This window comes from Folsomia candida, unplaced genomic scaffold (genome assembly GCF_002217175.1).
Source record: "Folsomia candida strain VU population unplaced genomic scaffold, ASM221717v1 Fcan01_Sc027, whole genome shotgun sequence".
In the NCBI taxonomy this organism is placed as follows: Eukaryota; Metazoa; Arthropoda; class Collembola; order Entomobryomorpha; family Isotomidae; genus Folsomia; species Folsomia candida.
Window position 1 is genome coordinate 1,615,172 of NW_019091219.1, and position 15,788 is coordinate 1,630,959.

The window sequence follows — 15,788 nt, forward strand, 5'->3', positions numbered from 1 at the left end:
AAAAATTCCTTAGCAACGTTAAAAAGTGCCTTAGCAACGCTAACAAATTCCTTGGCTACATTTAAAAAATTCCGTTAACAAAATTCGCGCCAGTTACATATTTACTTCGTTGATCCTATGATTTTTGTTGGTTCGTTTAGGACCCTAAATTTGGACCGTCTTTAAGACGGGCTTATAGGCTAGTTTCTTTATAATCTTCCGCTCTGAGCGAAGGAGGGATACGGGCAGGTAATCATAGCTCCCCAACCCCCAAAATAACTAAAGGAACTTGTAATACTATGGTGTCTTCCCTGTGTGGTCCTGTTCAAATAATAAATAATACCTGTTCAATATTTTGCCTTCATTAAAAATTTCTTCACCGCGAAATTCATTTTGAATTATTCATTCATTCTTCATTCATGCAATGAATTATTCACTCATTCATTTATTCGCTTCGGTATATTGAATGAATGTGAACAGGCATGATGTACAGGCGTTGAACTAGAGTTGAACATTTTGCCGGATTAATCCGAACCGAATCGAAATTTTTCGGTTGAAAAAAAAATATCTAACCCGAACCGAATGATTAGTGCATCAATATTCAATACATTTAGCCTGTTTTGTTCCACGCTCAGTATTCCTATGATTGATAGACGTTCTTCGCACATCGTGCTGCGAAGATAATTTTTGACTACTTTCAATTTCCAGAAACTGCGCTCGGAGGGCGCAACCGTAACGGGAAGGATGGAACCCAACCTTTGCCCTTAAGTATTTTGGCAAATTCTGACCACATAATTTCAAAATTTCAGTCAAATCGGAGGGGTACACCATCGCATTGTTAATCTTTTCAAAATTTTTGAATGAATGTATATTGAAGACATATTTATTCATTTCAAATTCACGAAGAATGAGTGAACATTTTATTCATTTTTGCTCATTATTCATCATATTTTTAACACATTGGGTATATAGAGAAATCCATCTATTCACATTAACTGCATATAGCAAATTTGAGATAAAATGAATACAAAAATGATTACAGAATAACTACCTAATACATAAATATTGATTTTCATATTTTGGATAAACTAGTAATGAATGAATACTTTATCTAATTCATAATTAAATGAATATCGAATGAAGAAATATTTACATAGGTACATATGGCTCAAATTCGCCAGTTATATCTGTTATAACCCCTCCAACTTTCGCCCACTTCGACCCTTTCGTCCTCCTCGTTCTCCAAATCGTCCATATGTCTTGTCGCATGGGCCAAATGATTCCCACAAATGTGAAAGTATTTCCCGCTCTCTTCGCACTTTGTGATTAAGCCAAACGTTTCTAAAATGTTGCGAGCTTCTTCTTCTCTTGTTCCAAACTCATTTCTCGTACTGTTTAATCTAGGCCAAATATACGTAAGCAGGTCTGACTGTATCGAATGGACGCATGCAAGGAGTTCCTCTTGGCCGGAAAGAACCCCTTCAATTTGACACATTGTGAGATATAGAACCACTAAAAGTGTGTAATCCTCCGTGTATCTGCGCATTGTTCTGAGAGAATGTCCGTGAAATGGTGGAACTTGCTTAAAATTTCCGCCATATTTGTCAAATTTTTCGAGAAGTAGTGCCAGATACTTTTCGACTTCAGTTTCACCGGCAAGAGTGGAAACCGATGGCGCCATCAAGGCAATACTACATCCTGCTAAGCGCAATGAGAGCGGATTCCAGTTCAACAGGTGGCCCAGTTTGAAAAGCAAGGCACAACTTTGGGGCATTTGTAATAGCCGCGAGAGATATTCCAAACCAAACGAGGGGCAAAGGGGGAGCGCAACCTCGACAATGTTGACGTCTGGATAAACGCCAAGCCAACGTTTTTGGGCAATCCTAAAAATCGTTAACAATTGGTCATGTAAGAGAACACTATTAATACTAGGTGACTACGGCTGCAGGTTTTATGAAATGGCTATAATTGTGAGGATTATATTCCATTCCATTATATCAATTAGCTCGCATCGTAATTCAACTTATAAAACTGTACTTTAATGAATACTAAAAATTTGCATTAGTATTTGAAACCGAGGACTGAATAAATAGATTGCCTAACAATGTCCTTAAATCACGCTAAATTTTCTGTGTTACACAGAAGTTTAAGCAAAATTTGCTATATGAAAGTTACACCTACATACGAATTACATAAAATGCTTCCCCTCAAAATAACGAAAATGACCATACAAGTCGTAGGGAATTGTAACGCTTCATCAGTCTAACCTTAAAGTGGTATACTTTTCTGGAAAAACCTTTCCGATATATCGTTCCCGATCTTCATTCATAGCTTGAACAATCCCCGGCTCCCGAGTAGTTACGAGAAGGAAAGGCATATTCGGATGGTTGTCGTTTTGCTGCAGTTTGATCATTTCAAGTAGCACGGATCTTTCCAAGGAACGCCGGAGTATCCAATTGTCAAGAACTAGGATCCACTTTTGGCCACGGCAGTCAAGGAAAGAGGGTAAGATTTAGCCGAAGAAGAGCTAAATTTAGCTCCGGCTTTATTTAGCCGATCGGGAGCTAAAGTTAGCTCCGTATGATAAATTTTGTTCAAAGTCTTCCGCCAAATTTAAATTATTCAATCTATAACTAGATAGATAGATAGATAGATAGATTTATTTCTCATTTGATATGGCCGAGGCCCTCATCATTACAGAGTTACAGAGTTGTACATATGTGCAAATGTTTAGATAACCAAATAGGTAGTCAGAGGAATGGAGGAAAAACCTAACTATGGTGGAGAGTTAGGAAAACCTCCATCACCTCTGGGAATGTGGCCCAGAGGTCCATTCGGCTCTGACTACCTGGACACCAGATAGGACAATGAACGATAGAGATCATAGGCAGATTCTATGAGATAGTGGTGATATCCAAATGAGGACGGCGTCGTGACGGCGGAAGCAAGATGAGTGAAGGTTGTTGGGCGGGGCGTCCACGGACCACGAAATACCTTAGCGCCCTCACGGGCACGGGCTATGTGTCCCCTTCACGGCCACGCAATGTGACCAGGGCCGAGTGACACTACCCACTTGCCCCTTCACCCCTCACAACACAACCGGGACATGGGACCCCCGTAGGCCCGACTACGCTGCCCACCGCCATGCACGACCCCGTCCTCACTCTTCCACCAAGCACCCCCACGGTCACCACCCCGACATACCCAACAATGACCTACCTGGGGGAGTCCTCCTGGCGTAGATCCTCCCGTGCACAGAGTCCGGCGCAATCCATCTTCGCCTGATGGCTCAGCTTGTCGTTGCTGGGACGGGTGTGGCGGGGGGTGTCACCAGGCACGCAGGTGGGGGTGTGAGTGGACGAGGCTCACATGGCGATAAGGCCTTGGGACACACTTTACTTGCCCTGGCACACCCGCGACCCAGATGGAAGAGAATCCAGTTGCAGAGCGAGAGAGAGACACGTTGTGCACGGTTGGATGCCAAAGAGGAACTCCTTCAATCTATAACTATGAATTTAAAATAACCTTCACTTTTAAGTGTTTGTAACCACGGTGGGCCAGATCACATAAAGCTGGGCCATTGCTTATTTGTTAAGTGAAACCTGCTTAATTTACCTAATTGACAAAAGCAACCGTCAGTGCATAATAAAGTCGGTCGGTCTTTTCAAAATCTGACCAAGCTAAATGTAGCCGAGGATCAGCTAAATTTAGCTCTTTTTCAGAGTAAAATTGAGCTTGAGGAGCTAGATTTAGCTTTCGGAGCTAAATCTAGCTCCGGATCGGCTAAATAAAGCCGGAGCTAAATTTAGCTCTTTTTCGGCTAAATCTTACCCTCTTTCCTTGACTGCACGGAAGGCGTCGTGGATCATGGAAATCATGTCGGGCACCTGTGCATAAGATAGGAAATTGTCAAGTAGTAAACCTAATTATTTAATTTATTAAAAACAGACTAAATGTGACCCGGGGTTTCTCTGAATCTCTCCCAACCGCCTACGCCTCCCAGTACATATTTACGACACGCATATCTATGTTTTACAGAGCATAATACATTTTGTCCATATTTCCAACAACTGACCGTGTTACCTGCCAAATTTTGGCATCACCTAAATTACCTCAGTATAGGAATATCTGCCCTACTGATTTGACTATTGTAGCAGGTCAGACGGCCAGTTTTCGGCAAAAGAGTAATGGACAGAAATTTTTTAATGTTCTACAAGAAATTAAATCAGATGTGGCTTTAGCATGTATTGGGGAGCCACGTGCTTATGTATTCAAAAATTTAATACTGTAACCTTCTCAAATACATGCTTAGATAAAAAACAAAGAAGCCTCTACATTCTGCACTTACCGGGAACGGATAACCACTGTCCACTGTGATATATTCGCTTTCAACCGTCGCCCCAATAGCTGAAGCTTATACAAAAATGTGCCCTTGTCCTCCAAAGAGATCCAAACTATCGACGTCCCACTCTCACTTATCATCAACTTTTGAATGAATTGTAGGGCTAAATTTTTTTTCCCAAATCCTGCTCGCCCACTTAATACCACGGCATGGTTTTTCTTCTCGTTATATAAATAAAGAAGTCGTGCAAGTTCTGGTCGTTCAATCCAAGTTTCGCGACCTTTAAAAAATCGACTAACAATGTGGTCGCATACCATGTTCTGCCAAGATTGTTTCCTGACCACCTCAGTTTAAAAAACAACAACCCACTATGTAGAAACAGCTGTTCGTGCGCAGATGCCAAAAAGGTATGAACGAAAAGGCCTAGTTTTCTAGCAGAATCTCCACCCAACGAAGGGACCTTAACCTTTTCCCGCATTTTCACATTTCTCTTAACGACCGGGTCTTTTCACCATCTTGCGGTGCCCCTAAGGCTCTAAATTTGGCTCATCTGCACAGATAGCACACTAAATATATCTACAAGGTTGGTCTCTCAAACTGCGCTGGTCAAAGAATTATATGTCTTGAGCATGGTATGCTTCCCCATCGAATATACGTCGGCTATTCCTTTCCAGCGGGAAAATATAATAGTCAACAGGTAAAAGCAACGTGGCCCTAATAATTTCCAAAATCCTGGAATGAACTGCGCTTGAGTCGGGTCGATCTTGTGGCGATTTCGACATCATTTGCAAAATTAGTTCCAACAAAGGCGCGGGGATCTTGGCGGAGTTAATTTCGCCTGGAAGAGTACACGCCTCCCCACTCGTGAATTCCTTGAGTTTTTCTAGCACCAGTTTTGCTGGATAAGGAAGAAATAGTTCTGCCACGATAAGCCCCATTGCATACACGTCTACTTCGAAGCCATAATTGTCTTCCTAGATTCAGAGTTATTTTCATAGCAAATCGATGTAATTGAAGATATAACCGTGTTTCTGATGACTTCTAAAGGAGTAGGCGTGAAGTGCGCAAGTATTCCCAAAATAAAACTGGACTGAAAACCTTTGGCGGTGTCAGTGACGACTTACACATTAAATTAGGAATCACATTGCACTTCTAATTAAGTGAAATGGCCCCTTTTAAGGAATATTTTGGCCCAAAAAGTTTAATTTTTTTAGTAAGTTTTCTCTACCATTCCCAAAACGAGATAAAAATCAAAGCCCTCGTGGGTACTTCGATCCTTAATATTTTTCTTCAAAGGGACCATCCAGCGAAATAAGAAAAACATTTAATGCTTACTTGATCCGGACTGCGATATAATAAAGTTCCGAAAGTGGAGCTTCCGCTGCCAGATGAGTATCCTTGCAAGTTAAGTTTACCTTAAAGGAATTAATATGTACATAGGTCATTTAGGTTAAGGTCTGCAAAGTTAATTAATTAATCCATGTGTTTAAATTCGTACCGTTTCCATTTGCCTCTCGTACTCAATATTTTAGTCAATAAGTATGTAATTAATTACCTGTTTTTCTGCTCACCTCGTCCAACACATTTTGTCCCACACATTTGGACAGACCAAAATCTCCCAGCATCAGTAATGTAATTTCCTAAGAGAATATTACAGAAAAGGATTTAAAGTCTAAATTTTAAACATATTTATTTAAAAACGAAGAATAAATACAAGTCAGAAAAGTTTTATTTAAATGCTGAGCTATGTAAGTACATTTAAAATTATTGAAATGTTCAGTGATATGAAATCTTAAAAAAATATATAAATACACAATTTCGAAATTCCAGTACCCCAAAAAACCGGGGTAGCTTATACTGGCAATGCGTAATCAGATTTATCGCGCGTAAAATCGTAGCCCCAACGTGAGCGTTGAACTCTGGGCGGGAAAAAAAGGTACCATTGCTAATAGCACTTTGCTATTATAAACTCCGTTTCACATTTCGTTAGTTCATCATATGCAGTACATACATCAGCCGAATGAGCCGATTTATTTTATTACAAGTTTAGTGTGAAGTTCCGTTTATGGGGGGTTGACTGCATTGATGGTGGTGATGAGGAAGATGAGACGATCGTCGTCGTCGTTGTGGTGTGTGCGTAATAATTGGGAGGCGAGATGAGACTTGGTTGCACTTTTCTTATAGAGGTTTTATTCATTACTTATACAACAGGCAGAACTCGGCCTCTCCCAATAATATTGGATATTGGATTGGTAAGATGCAGTAGCACAAAATACTTCCTCGACCCGTCCTCCACCGTCCCCCGTCTGGTGGCTGCGCTTTCGCTTATATATCCTAGCAATACCTAATTGATACCTATGTGTTGACCGATTATGAACCGGTTGGCCACGCTGAATAGAGATATCTCAGATGAGGTTGTGACGAAGCTGGTTTGCAACATTGTCTCTTGTTTGTAAGAGATGATGGAGGTGAGTGGCATACTAATTAGGGGGTTTGGCATTAATGAAGTTGACCAAACCTGCTCTTTCACATTAGTAACCCGTCTTGACGGGTTTTGGGTAAGTTGATATCGCAACCCCAAGTTCAATTGGTAACATACATATATGTCGCAATTCTTATTATTGATTGACGATGTGATAAATTGTGATAAATGGCATAATAACATCAATAGAGGGGGCATAATAATATGCAATAATCGATAATCTCATAACGCCCCAGGCATTAAAAGTCAAGGTGGTGCACTTATGTTTTTTAAATTTACAATAACATTGACTTGAGTCTCATTTTGCCCCATTCTCAAAGCAAGTTCGAGCACACACGTTTAAATTGGACAGATAAACACAGTCACCCACGGCTATTCTTAGTATTGATTTGACACCACTTATTTTTATTTTGGCGCAAAAACCATACGAAATTGAATAATTATTTTATTACTTGGCGTCAAATAATAAAATAATTCGGCTCGTTCGGCTAATGTACTCCATGTGATGAACTGAACGAAATGTTTTAAGCGAAGTTTAATAGGTAGGTATACCCACCTTCTCATCCGCCAAGTTAGAAAGCTTATTGAGAAACATATTGCTGGGCTTAAGGTCCCGATGGATGATGCCTTTGAAGTGCAAAAATCGCAACCCGTCCGTCATCTGGGAGGCGAAATCGAGCAGAAAATTGACATCTCTATTTTTGCTGTCGTTCTTTTTCAGCCAATCTTCGAGGGTACCCAGTTCACAAAATTCAGTGACGATAGTGATCGGACAATATTTTCCCACACCGCCGAAAACCTTCCATGAATCCAATAACTCGACCGGATCAATACTTCAAATAATTAATGAAAATGTTAATAATCCCTTAAGGTGGCATTGTATGCGGGTTTTGAGTTTTAATTGTTGTCTCTAAACGTTCTTTTTTTCAGTATATTCAAATGGAAATTTTGAATCCTGCATCAATGTATTCATCTTCAGGAGTTTTTTTTTCAACATGAAGATTTTAGTGTCTTTAAGACAAAGTTACCAGGAGAAAATTTTGGTTTTTTATGAGAAAATATACATACCTATGTATAGTTTTTATGGTTATTATTTTTGATGTCATATTTATATATGAAAGTTATAAAAAATCTAATTCCACCCTCTTAATTTTGTAAACTTAGACGATTATTAGGTGCATTAAAATCTACATATAGTAAAAAAAGCCACAGAGATGAATACCTTTCAAATCGCCATTTGAATATATGGAAGAAGGGAAAATTGAGACACAACAATGTAAACTCAAACTCTGCATACAAAGGCATGTTACAAAATAAATAAATAAATAATTCTAGCGGAACTTTTTAATAAATTCCTTATATAACGGGTCATTCTCTTCGACCCACCCGTCCGAAGGGGTCTCGATGATTGTAGTAAAAATCGGGATGATATTAGGATGCTGATACACTCGTAGGTGGGAAAATGCCTCAATTTCTTTTTCCATATCGCGTAAATCTTGATGGTCCTCAGTTTCGTATCTAAAACGACAATTTTTCACAATAGCACCAGTCATGAAATATGATTAGTAGCGTGTCTTTGTGTGAATTCAAATTTTTTTTTAAAAATCGTCCAGGAACGTTCATATATTTCGTCCTAATTTTACTGGGTGGGTGGTTTTTGTAGGTCTTCCTATCTTCCCCATGTTAAAATTCCTTACGGCTATATTTTTACGTTGGGTGGGTGGGTGATAAAATCAAGAATTTTTGATGACGTAGTAGAAGGATGGCCCCTACACGAGAGGAATATTTTTAAAATCAGCAAATACTTACTTTGCGAAAGTCCTTTTAACAGCGAATCGCTGATTCTTAGAGGATGTACCACGCTTCTGGGCGGCCCACACAATGCCAAAACCGCCACGTCCAAGTTCCCAAAGCAACTCGTAGTCGCTATAAATGCGAGAAGTGTAGCCCCGTTTTCGAATGCGTTTCGTATTTTCGTGGTTTTTTGAAGCCATCTTTTCAACGTTCTTAACGTTCAGGTTCATATGACTTAAAGGCGTTAGTTCAAAGTTAGTTAGGCGTTGACGTTAGTACTGAAATATGTAGGTAAGACTTATTTTAACCCAAAGTGGGCCAACTGTTTTTGTAACCCTGAGCTTTCTCACAACGTGTAAACTCTTGGTGTTACTCCTGGTGTAGCTTGAAAAAAGGTTCTAAAACTTGCCCAATGGTTGAATTAATTTCACTAATTTCCCCTACTTTACTCTAAAGTTTACACGTTAATTTATTTTAACTTGAAACTGTACTAAAACGGTTCAACTCAAAAACTGTTCTTGAGTTGAACCGTTAACGTGGACTTACCACACATCATTATGAGTTAATTAGACGTTTCACGATATATGTACATATAGTGTAGTGGTTGACCCAGCCAAGTTGACTGACACTGATGATGAACTAAATAGTGGGATGTATTTAAATTGTAAGCTGGCGAGACATGTCGCCAGTCGAATGTAATGCATCAAAAAAACTGAATAATTTGACGTTTATATGCTCATAGGTATGTACATAAGCCTTTTATTACGCATTGGGCAAAATTCTAACTGGAGCTTAACAACGATTATTTATCTATGTATCTATGTATTCCAAATCAGACGATCTTTCAATCCTGGCTAATCTAATACATATTCACATACCTAATCCATAGAAACATCAGTAAATTGCATAAACACTTGAGAACGGTGGCTACCACATGACACCATCAGCAGCAGATTACGAGGTGTCACATTCTCCTGCGTCGCTCAACGACCATCTAGAGTAGGGCTTACAATACTGGTATTATGTAGACTACCCGTATTTACCGGTATTACCGAATACAGGTTTTGACAAGTTCAACCACCGGTATTCAAGTTATAAATTTGAAAAATTAATATAATCTTTCAGTAAGTCAAATTCCACTTATCTCACCTCAAATTCACATTTTTGGCAGAGAAAAATTATAAGTAACTCGCTCACACCAAATATACATACATATATTTTATTTATTTTTGAATATTCTGTATTGGGAAATATGTAGTACCGGTATTGCATGCCGTAATCCAGAGAGATCAATGCATGAACAATAATCTGACTACATTTTTATGTAAAATCATAAAATCATAAAATGTAAAATGTGAAATGTAAAACACCCTCAAGGGGTGTGGTTCTCTGGACCTAAATTAAGCTAAAAATGGAACCTCTTTTCAAGCTACACCGGGATTGACTAATGAGTTATATCAAAAAATCAAGCCAAAAATTAGGAATCACATGGCGCTTATCGTTCCGTTGAATGGCCCCTTTGAAGAAAAATATTGGGGGTCAAAGTCCCCACGAGCGCCGTGGGTTTTCGCCTTGCGGAGGAAAAGGGAGAGAAAATTTAATAATAAATTGAACTTTGCCGCCAATATTTTTCTTCAAAGGGGCCATTCAACGAAATGATAAGCGCCATGTGATTTCTAATTTTTGGCTTGATTTTTTGATATAACTCATTAGTCAATCCCGGTGTAGCTTGAAAAGAGGTTCCATTGTAAGTAAAACCCTGCCACATATCACGTTTTGTACCCCGATGAGGCAATTCCGACATAATATTGGTAATTTAAAAATCGCTCTTACGTGTCGTGTCGTTCTCGGAGTCTAGTTAAGTAAAGGTTAACCTGAATCAAGATTTATTAACCTAAGCTAGGCATGCTGTAAGTAGTACATATACAGATCATATATATACATAAATACATATCTATAGGAATCAAGGTAACATGCGAATAGTATGGGACCAAAATAAAAAATATTCAAATACGTCAGACCAAATTGGCTTGACCAAATCGGCTAGACCAAATCGGCCAGACCGAATTTGTTCAAGACCAAATTGACTCCAGACCAAATTTCCCACGACCAAACCGGACCAAATTGACCGGACACCCTTTGGAAGTAGGTCGTTAAAAATGGATTTGTGACACTTATGATCGCCGCTAACAATGGGACCTTTTCTAAAGTTACACCGGGATCAACTAGCGAGTTGTCAAAAAATCAAGCCATAAGTTAGGAGTCACGCGACACTTATATTTCTGTTGAATGAATCCTTTGAAGAAAAATATTGGTAGCAAAGTTCAATTTTTGAGCAAACTTTCCCTTGATTTTTCCCCATGGGGCGATAACCAGGGAGGAGTGGGAACTTTGATCACGAATATTTTTCTTCAAATGGGCCATTCAACGAAAGGATAGGCGTCATGTGACTCCTAATTTTTGGCTTGGTTTTGTGACATAACTCGCAAGTCCATCCCGATGTATCTTGGAAAAAGGTTCCATTGTAAGTGTCATAACTTCCACAAACCATACATAATTGGCTAACATATTCTCCTCAAATTGTGCGACATTAATTTATAAAATAAAGATTAAGTATGAAATCACAATTGAGGAGTTCGTACATACATACATACTTGCTAACATATTATTCATGTACCCTCTTAAACGCCATTTTTACGTAATTCTACTCAAATTACGAGTAGGGATCGGTCTACACTCAAAGAAATTTTCATGTTCCGATAATTTATTCAGTAAACATGTTTTTCAACGGACAAAATGTTAAAATCCTGCACAAATGATGTGTGCACTGGAGAGGTTAAGTAGTGTGCATAAGTATGTAATTTGAATACGAATAAATCACATGAGTAACAATTATCACCGACAGGCCCCGTTCTAGGCAATGTGGCGCCCTAGGCAAACCCATAATTGCGCCCCCACGTGCGCGCACCGTCCGCAAACTTAATTCAGTACCACACCATACATACTATATAATCCTGCATAAATTTGGATTTTGCACTAACAATGCACGTCTTTCACGTGCAAAACTCAGATTTATGCAGGCCCTGGACCAATTTCAGTTTGTTCACCACAAAAAATAAGCATACCCCTACTTTTGTATTTTCATAATTGGCTGATTTGAGCGCGAGGCGCGAATTGTACATTGTTCTCCAGCCACAACCTCGCGAGGTTGACTTACTTGATTTATGAAAATTCCAATTACTATAATTCTAGAAAATTCTAAACTTTATTGGATTTAATTCTTTCAAAATTTTAAAAAAGGGCAAAAGGCCCCTGAAATTAAAATTTCGCGACAATTGAATTTTTATTAAGTCAGGTAAGCCTTCCTGGGGAGAAATGTTTTCAAATTCTTTAATTCGCGCTAAAATTCGAAAAGTTAGATGATTTGGAATACTTAAGGTTCGGGCTGAAAAAACAATCCAAAATTCACACCTCGCGCTCAAATTAGCGCATTATGAAAAATACAAAAACACGGGTATGATTATTTTTTTGGTGACCGAACTAAAATTGTGCCTATGAAAATCTCAGTTTTACATGTGAAAGACCTGCATTCTACTTGCAGTTCCACAAATTAACATTTTTAAGTTAATTTAGGCTGAAAAATAATTGAATATTGTTATAGCATAGAGTCAAGTATGTCATTAAGATTTCTTGCTTATTAAAAATTAAATTATACTAACAGTGGAAAGGTTTAAAGAAGGTTTTTATTTCCAAGTTTTGTTAGACTAATTTTAAATTGTGTATGCTCAGAAATAAGCGTACAGATATTTTTTAGCATTATAGAATGCGCATGTTTTTGAATGTGGTAAATTCATCCCAAATATGAATTTTTCAAATTGCTATTATTTTTCGAATTTTTCCCGTTTTAAAATATCAAGCGATATTTTTGCTCAGTTAATCATTTCCTTGAAATTATAAAAATGATTTTTCAGAACTTTCAAAATTTGAAATCTTCATACTACGAATATTCTTGAATCTTAGGATTAGTAAACCGCAAAATGTTAGTTTTTTGATAATTAAAAGTAAAAAAATGGATGTTGATAATTTAAGTAATTCTGATCAAAAATTGTGCCTAAATTTTTAAATCGGGTTAATATTAGAAAGCTTAACGAGTTTTATAACATGCAAGTTTTGGCTGAAAATTTATTTAAAATTCTGCCAAACGCCAAAACAATAAAATTTAAATCAACGCAAATAAACAGGTACGCTTACATATTTCTGAGCGTGACCAGCTGAAAATTGTACCCGGCCAAAATCTCGGATAATCAGAACCACCTTGCACTTCTGCATTTTAAGTGTTTCGAGGAAATTGCAAGTTTATCTGGGTGGATTTTCAAGCTGAAAAATACGTACAAATCTAATTTTGTACCAGAGATTCCAGTGAAAGTCAGTCTTTTGTATGTTCTCATCCACGACAAATTATAAATTCCGCCAACTTGGTTTTATCTAGTGTAGAGGAGCGCCTGCCGGCGCCCCCCAAAAATCTGGCGCCCTAGGCGGTTGCCTGGCTCGCCTATAGCTAAAACGGGGCCTGGTTAAAACTTACTGGATTAATCGATTTTATCGTAACATACTTGCCTCGTGTACATAAATTTACATCTTGTCTTGGAAAAACGTGCATAAAAATGATAATTAAAATGCAATCATTGGTAACCTTAAACATTTCCTGGGCTCCTATCCACACGGATTTTTGGACACGCGACATGACTTAAATACATGAATTTTCTCGGATACCAATTTCGTTTAATGTAAATTTAACGAAATTAAATTAAATTAAATGTAATTTTTTTACGCATTAAACAAAATTAGATAAATATAATATTTCAATTTCATTTTGCGACGTTAAAGTTTACGTGATTACTTAATTACAGCGTGAACAATCACTTTATTCTTAACATTTTCTTAAAAACTGTCCTAAACTCTGGCATTCTTGCCGCATAAACCATTGGATTAATGCAGGAATTTCCCAGGCCGAAAATCCCTGAAAACGTGAACAAATAAGGGGCCGGTATGACTCCGGTAATTGCGTCGAATACGGTTAACGCATTCCATGGCAACCAGCAGAATATGAATGCTCCTGAAATTATGAGTAACGTGACAGCCGTTCGTCGCTCTCGTGCCAGGAGAGTTGTTTTCCTCGTCACGTCGTCGGCAGTGACTTTGATAGGACGATGCCTTTTTCCTGCATCAACCCCTACAAAAATTTGTACAAAAATTAGCCAAATATTAGAACTTTGCATGCAAACACAAATATTTGCATGCAAATATTACAATACTCTAATTTCGTTTATTTGCCCACAAAAATCCCAATTTTCCACCCAACAAATACTCTTTTTCACGCCCCTTACCCCATAAAAATTCTAATTTCTAGCCCTCAAAAATTAAAATTTCTCCCCAAAAATCCTGTATTTTCGTCCAACAAAAATCAAAATGTCCCGCCCCACAAAAATTCATATCCCCACTTCACTAAATTCCAATCTCCCGCTCCCCGAAAATAAAATTTCCCGCCCCTCCAATTTAAATCTCCTACTTACCCCCACCATCGACCCCATCTGACGACGACTCCGTCACTCCCGTCAGTTCCCTCCCCTCCAACTTCCCCCTCTCCTTATTCCTCTCCTTAATCTCTCCATAAACCTTGTAATAAATCCTCCCAATCAACACTGCCGGCAGGACAAACGCCCCCCCACAAAAGTGCGCCACCCAATAAGGAACCTTCTTCGTCACACAGTGCACCTCCGCCCTCGGATCCACCACGATATTCTCCCAATCCAGGATAACAGGAATCGTCACCCAAAACCCGATAATCCAAATGAGCCCCAACTTCTCCCCGACGGACCGCATCGACCTCCGCTGAATGTACGAGACCCCCTCCGACACGGTTCGGTACCGATCCACCGCAATCGCGACGAGATGCAGCCCCGTCACGGAAAACATGGCGAACGTGAAAACCAGCCAGATCCGACACGTGGGCAGCCCCCACATCCACGTTTGCACGAAGGAGTAGTGAATCGTGGGGGGAAACACGACCAGGCCCGTGATCAGGTCCGCGATGGCGAGCGAGACGAGGTACGCGTTCGCCGGGGTGCGAAGGGGGGCGTGGAAAATGTAGCCGAAAAGAACGAATAAGTTCCCCACGATGGTGAAAAGGCAGAGGGGGAGTGAAACGATGAGAAGGAATGATTGGAAAATGGGGTCACCCATTTTTTCATGCAAATTCTACACACAAATTTACAACTTTTATGTTTTGAACAAGTCTATTTTTTTATTACTTGATCAATGAAATTCTGGAATGGAATGCAATATCATAAATGCGTAGGTTTGTTTTACTCGAACTCGAACAAACTGATAACCTCATAAGTGAGTATGGCTCATGAATATTCGCTAATCCCGTTATCTATTTATTTACGTATGTATACCCACAATGGGTACGTTTGGCTTGTTTCCGTCATATTTTTTTAAAACTTGTATAACTCAACGCATTAGTTAAATAGAATTCTTACTATGTACATAATGTTTTTTTTTCAGACCTAATAGAATAGATTCGGCCTAATAGAAAAAAACCTTATCGATTTAAAAAAAAATTAAATACATATGTATATAGGAAAAATTATCCCTTTTCCAGGATTCATGGTACGGCCCATCTGAGAACCTGAGGTCTTAGACTTTGACCAAAAATTCCTGCTTTTTCCCTGCTGGGGCCGAGTATTTGAGTAGTAAGATACATACATAATTTTTTCCTTAAAATCTGGCACGAACAAGCCTAGCGTACCCGTTGTCAGTTAGTTTCCTGTCCTGATAAAATATGACAACAGGAAATTTACTTGGGTAGGCGGTGAGTAATTATTGTGGTACGTTTTGTGGTCAAATTTGCACAGATTAACCTCTTAACGACAAACTACACACATTGTATACTTTTTTTATTTTCAGTCCACGACGAAATATACAAAAATGTACATTAACACCAAAATATCTTTAAAAAAAGTATTTTTTTGTACATTGTGGAACACTCGATGGTAGAAAGTACATTTTTTTATATTTATCCCCCAAAATTTTGGAATTTTCCTAATACAGAATATGTAATGTTAGAAAGTGTTTCCATGTTTTGTCCATATAAAAATCTCAAAACTGGAAACTGGGTGTAAATTTGCT

The 15,788-nt window shown here is 38.6% G+C and overlaps 2 protein-coding genes across 3 annotated transcripts; both read right to left on the reverse strand.

Annotated features, from left to right (window-relative positions):
- Positions 1-917: 917 nt before the first annotated feature.
- On the reverse strand, positions 918-9,220 carry LOC110859617 (eukaryotic translation initiation factor 2-alpha kinase). Of its 2 annotated transcripts, XM_022108578.2 has the most exons (11): positions 9,144-9,220; positions 8,613-8,875; positions 8,190-8,321; positions 7,360-7,636; positions 5,877-5,961; positions 5,657-5,736; positions 4,977-5,295; positions 4,328-4,601; positions 3,811-3,866; positions 2,247-3,594; positions 918-1,862 (listed from the first exon to the last, which is right to left on the reverse strand). In XM_022108578.2, exons 2-9 carry the CDS (start codon positions 8,825-8,827, stop codon positions 3,854-3,856), a joined length of 1,395 nt encoding a protein of 464 aa, XP_021964270.2. In that variant the 5' UTR covers positions 8,828-8,875; positions 9,144-9,220; the 3' UTR covers positions 918-1,862; positions 2,247-3,594; positions 3,811-3,853. The 2 variants fall into 2 exon arrangements, with proteins under 2 accessions (XP_021964270.2, XP_035715601.1); XM_035859708.1 differs by lacking the exon at positions 8,190-8,321 and having other exon boundaries at positions 2,247-3,486.
- Positions 9,221-12,442: 3,222 nt separating this feature from the next.
- LOC110859685 (tyramine receptor 1) lies at positions 12,443-14,966 on the reverse strand. Its single transcript, XM_022108656.2, has 2 exons — positions 14,171-14,966; positions 12,443-13,830 (listed from the first exon to the last, which is right to left on the reverse strand). The coding sequence occupies exons 1-2, from the start codon at positions 14,838-14,840 to the stop codon at positions 13,517-13,519; spliced, it is 984 nt and encodes a 327-aa protein (XP_021964348.1). The 5' UTR covers positions 14,841-14,966; the 3' UTR covers positions 12,443-13,516.
- Positions 14,967-15,788: the final 822 nt, after the last annotated feature.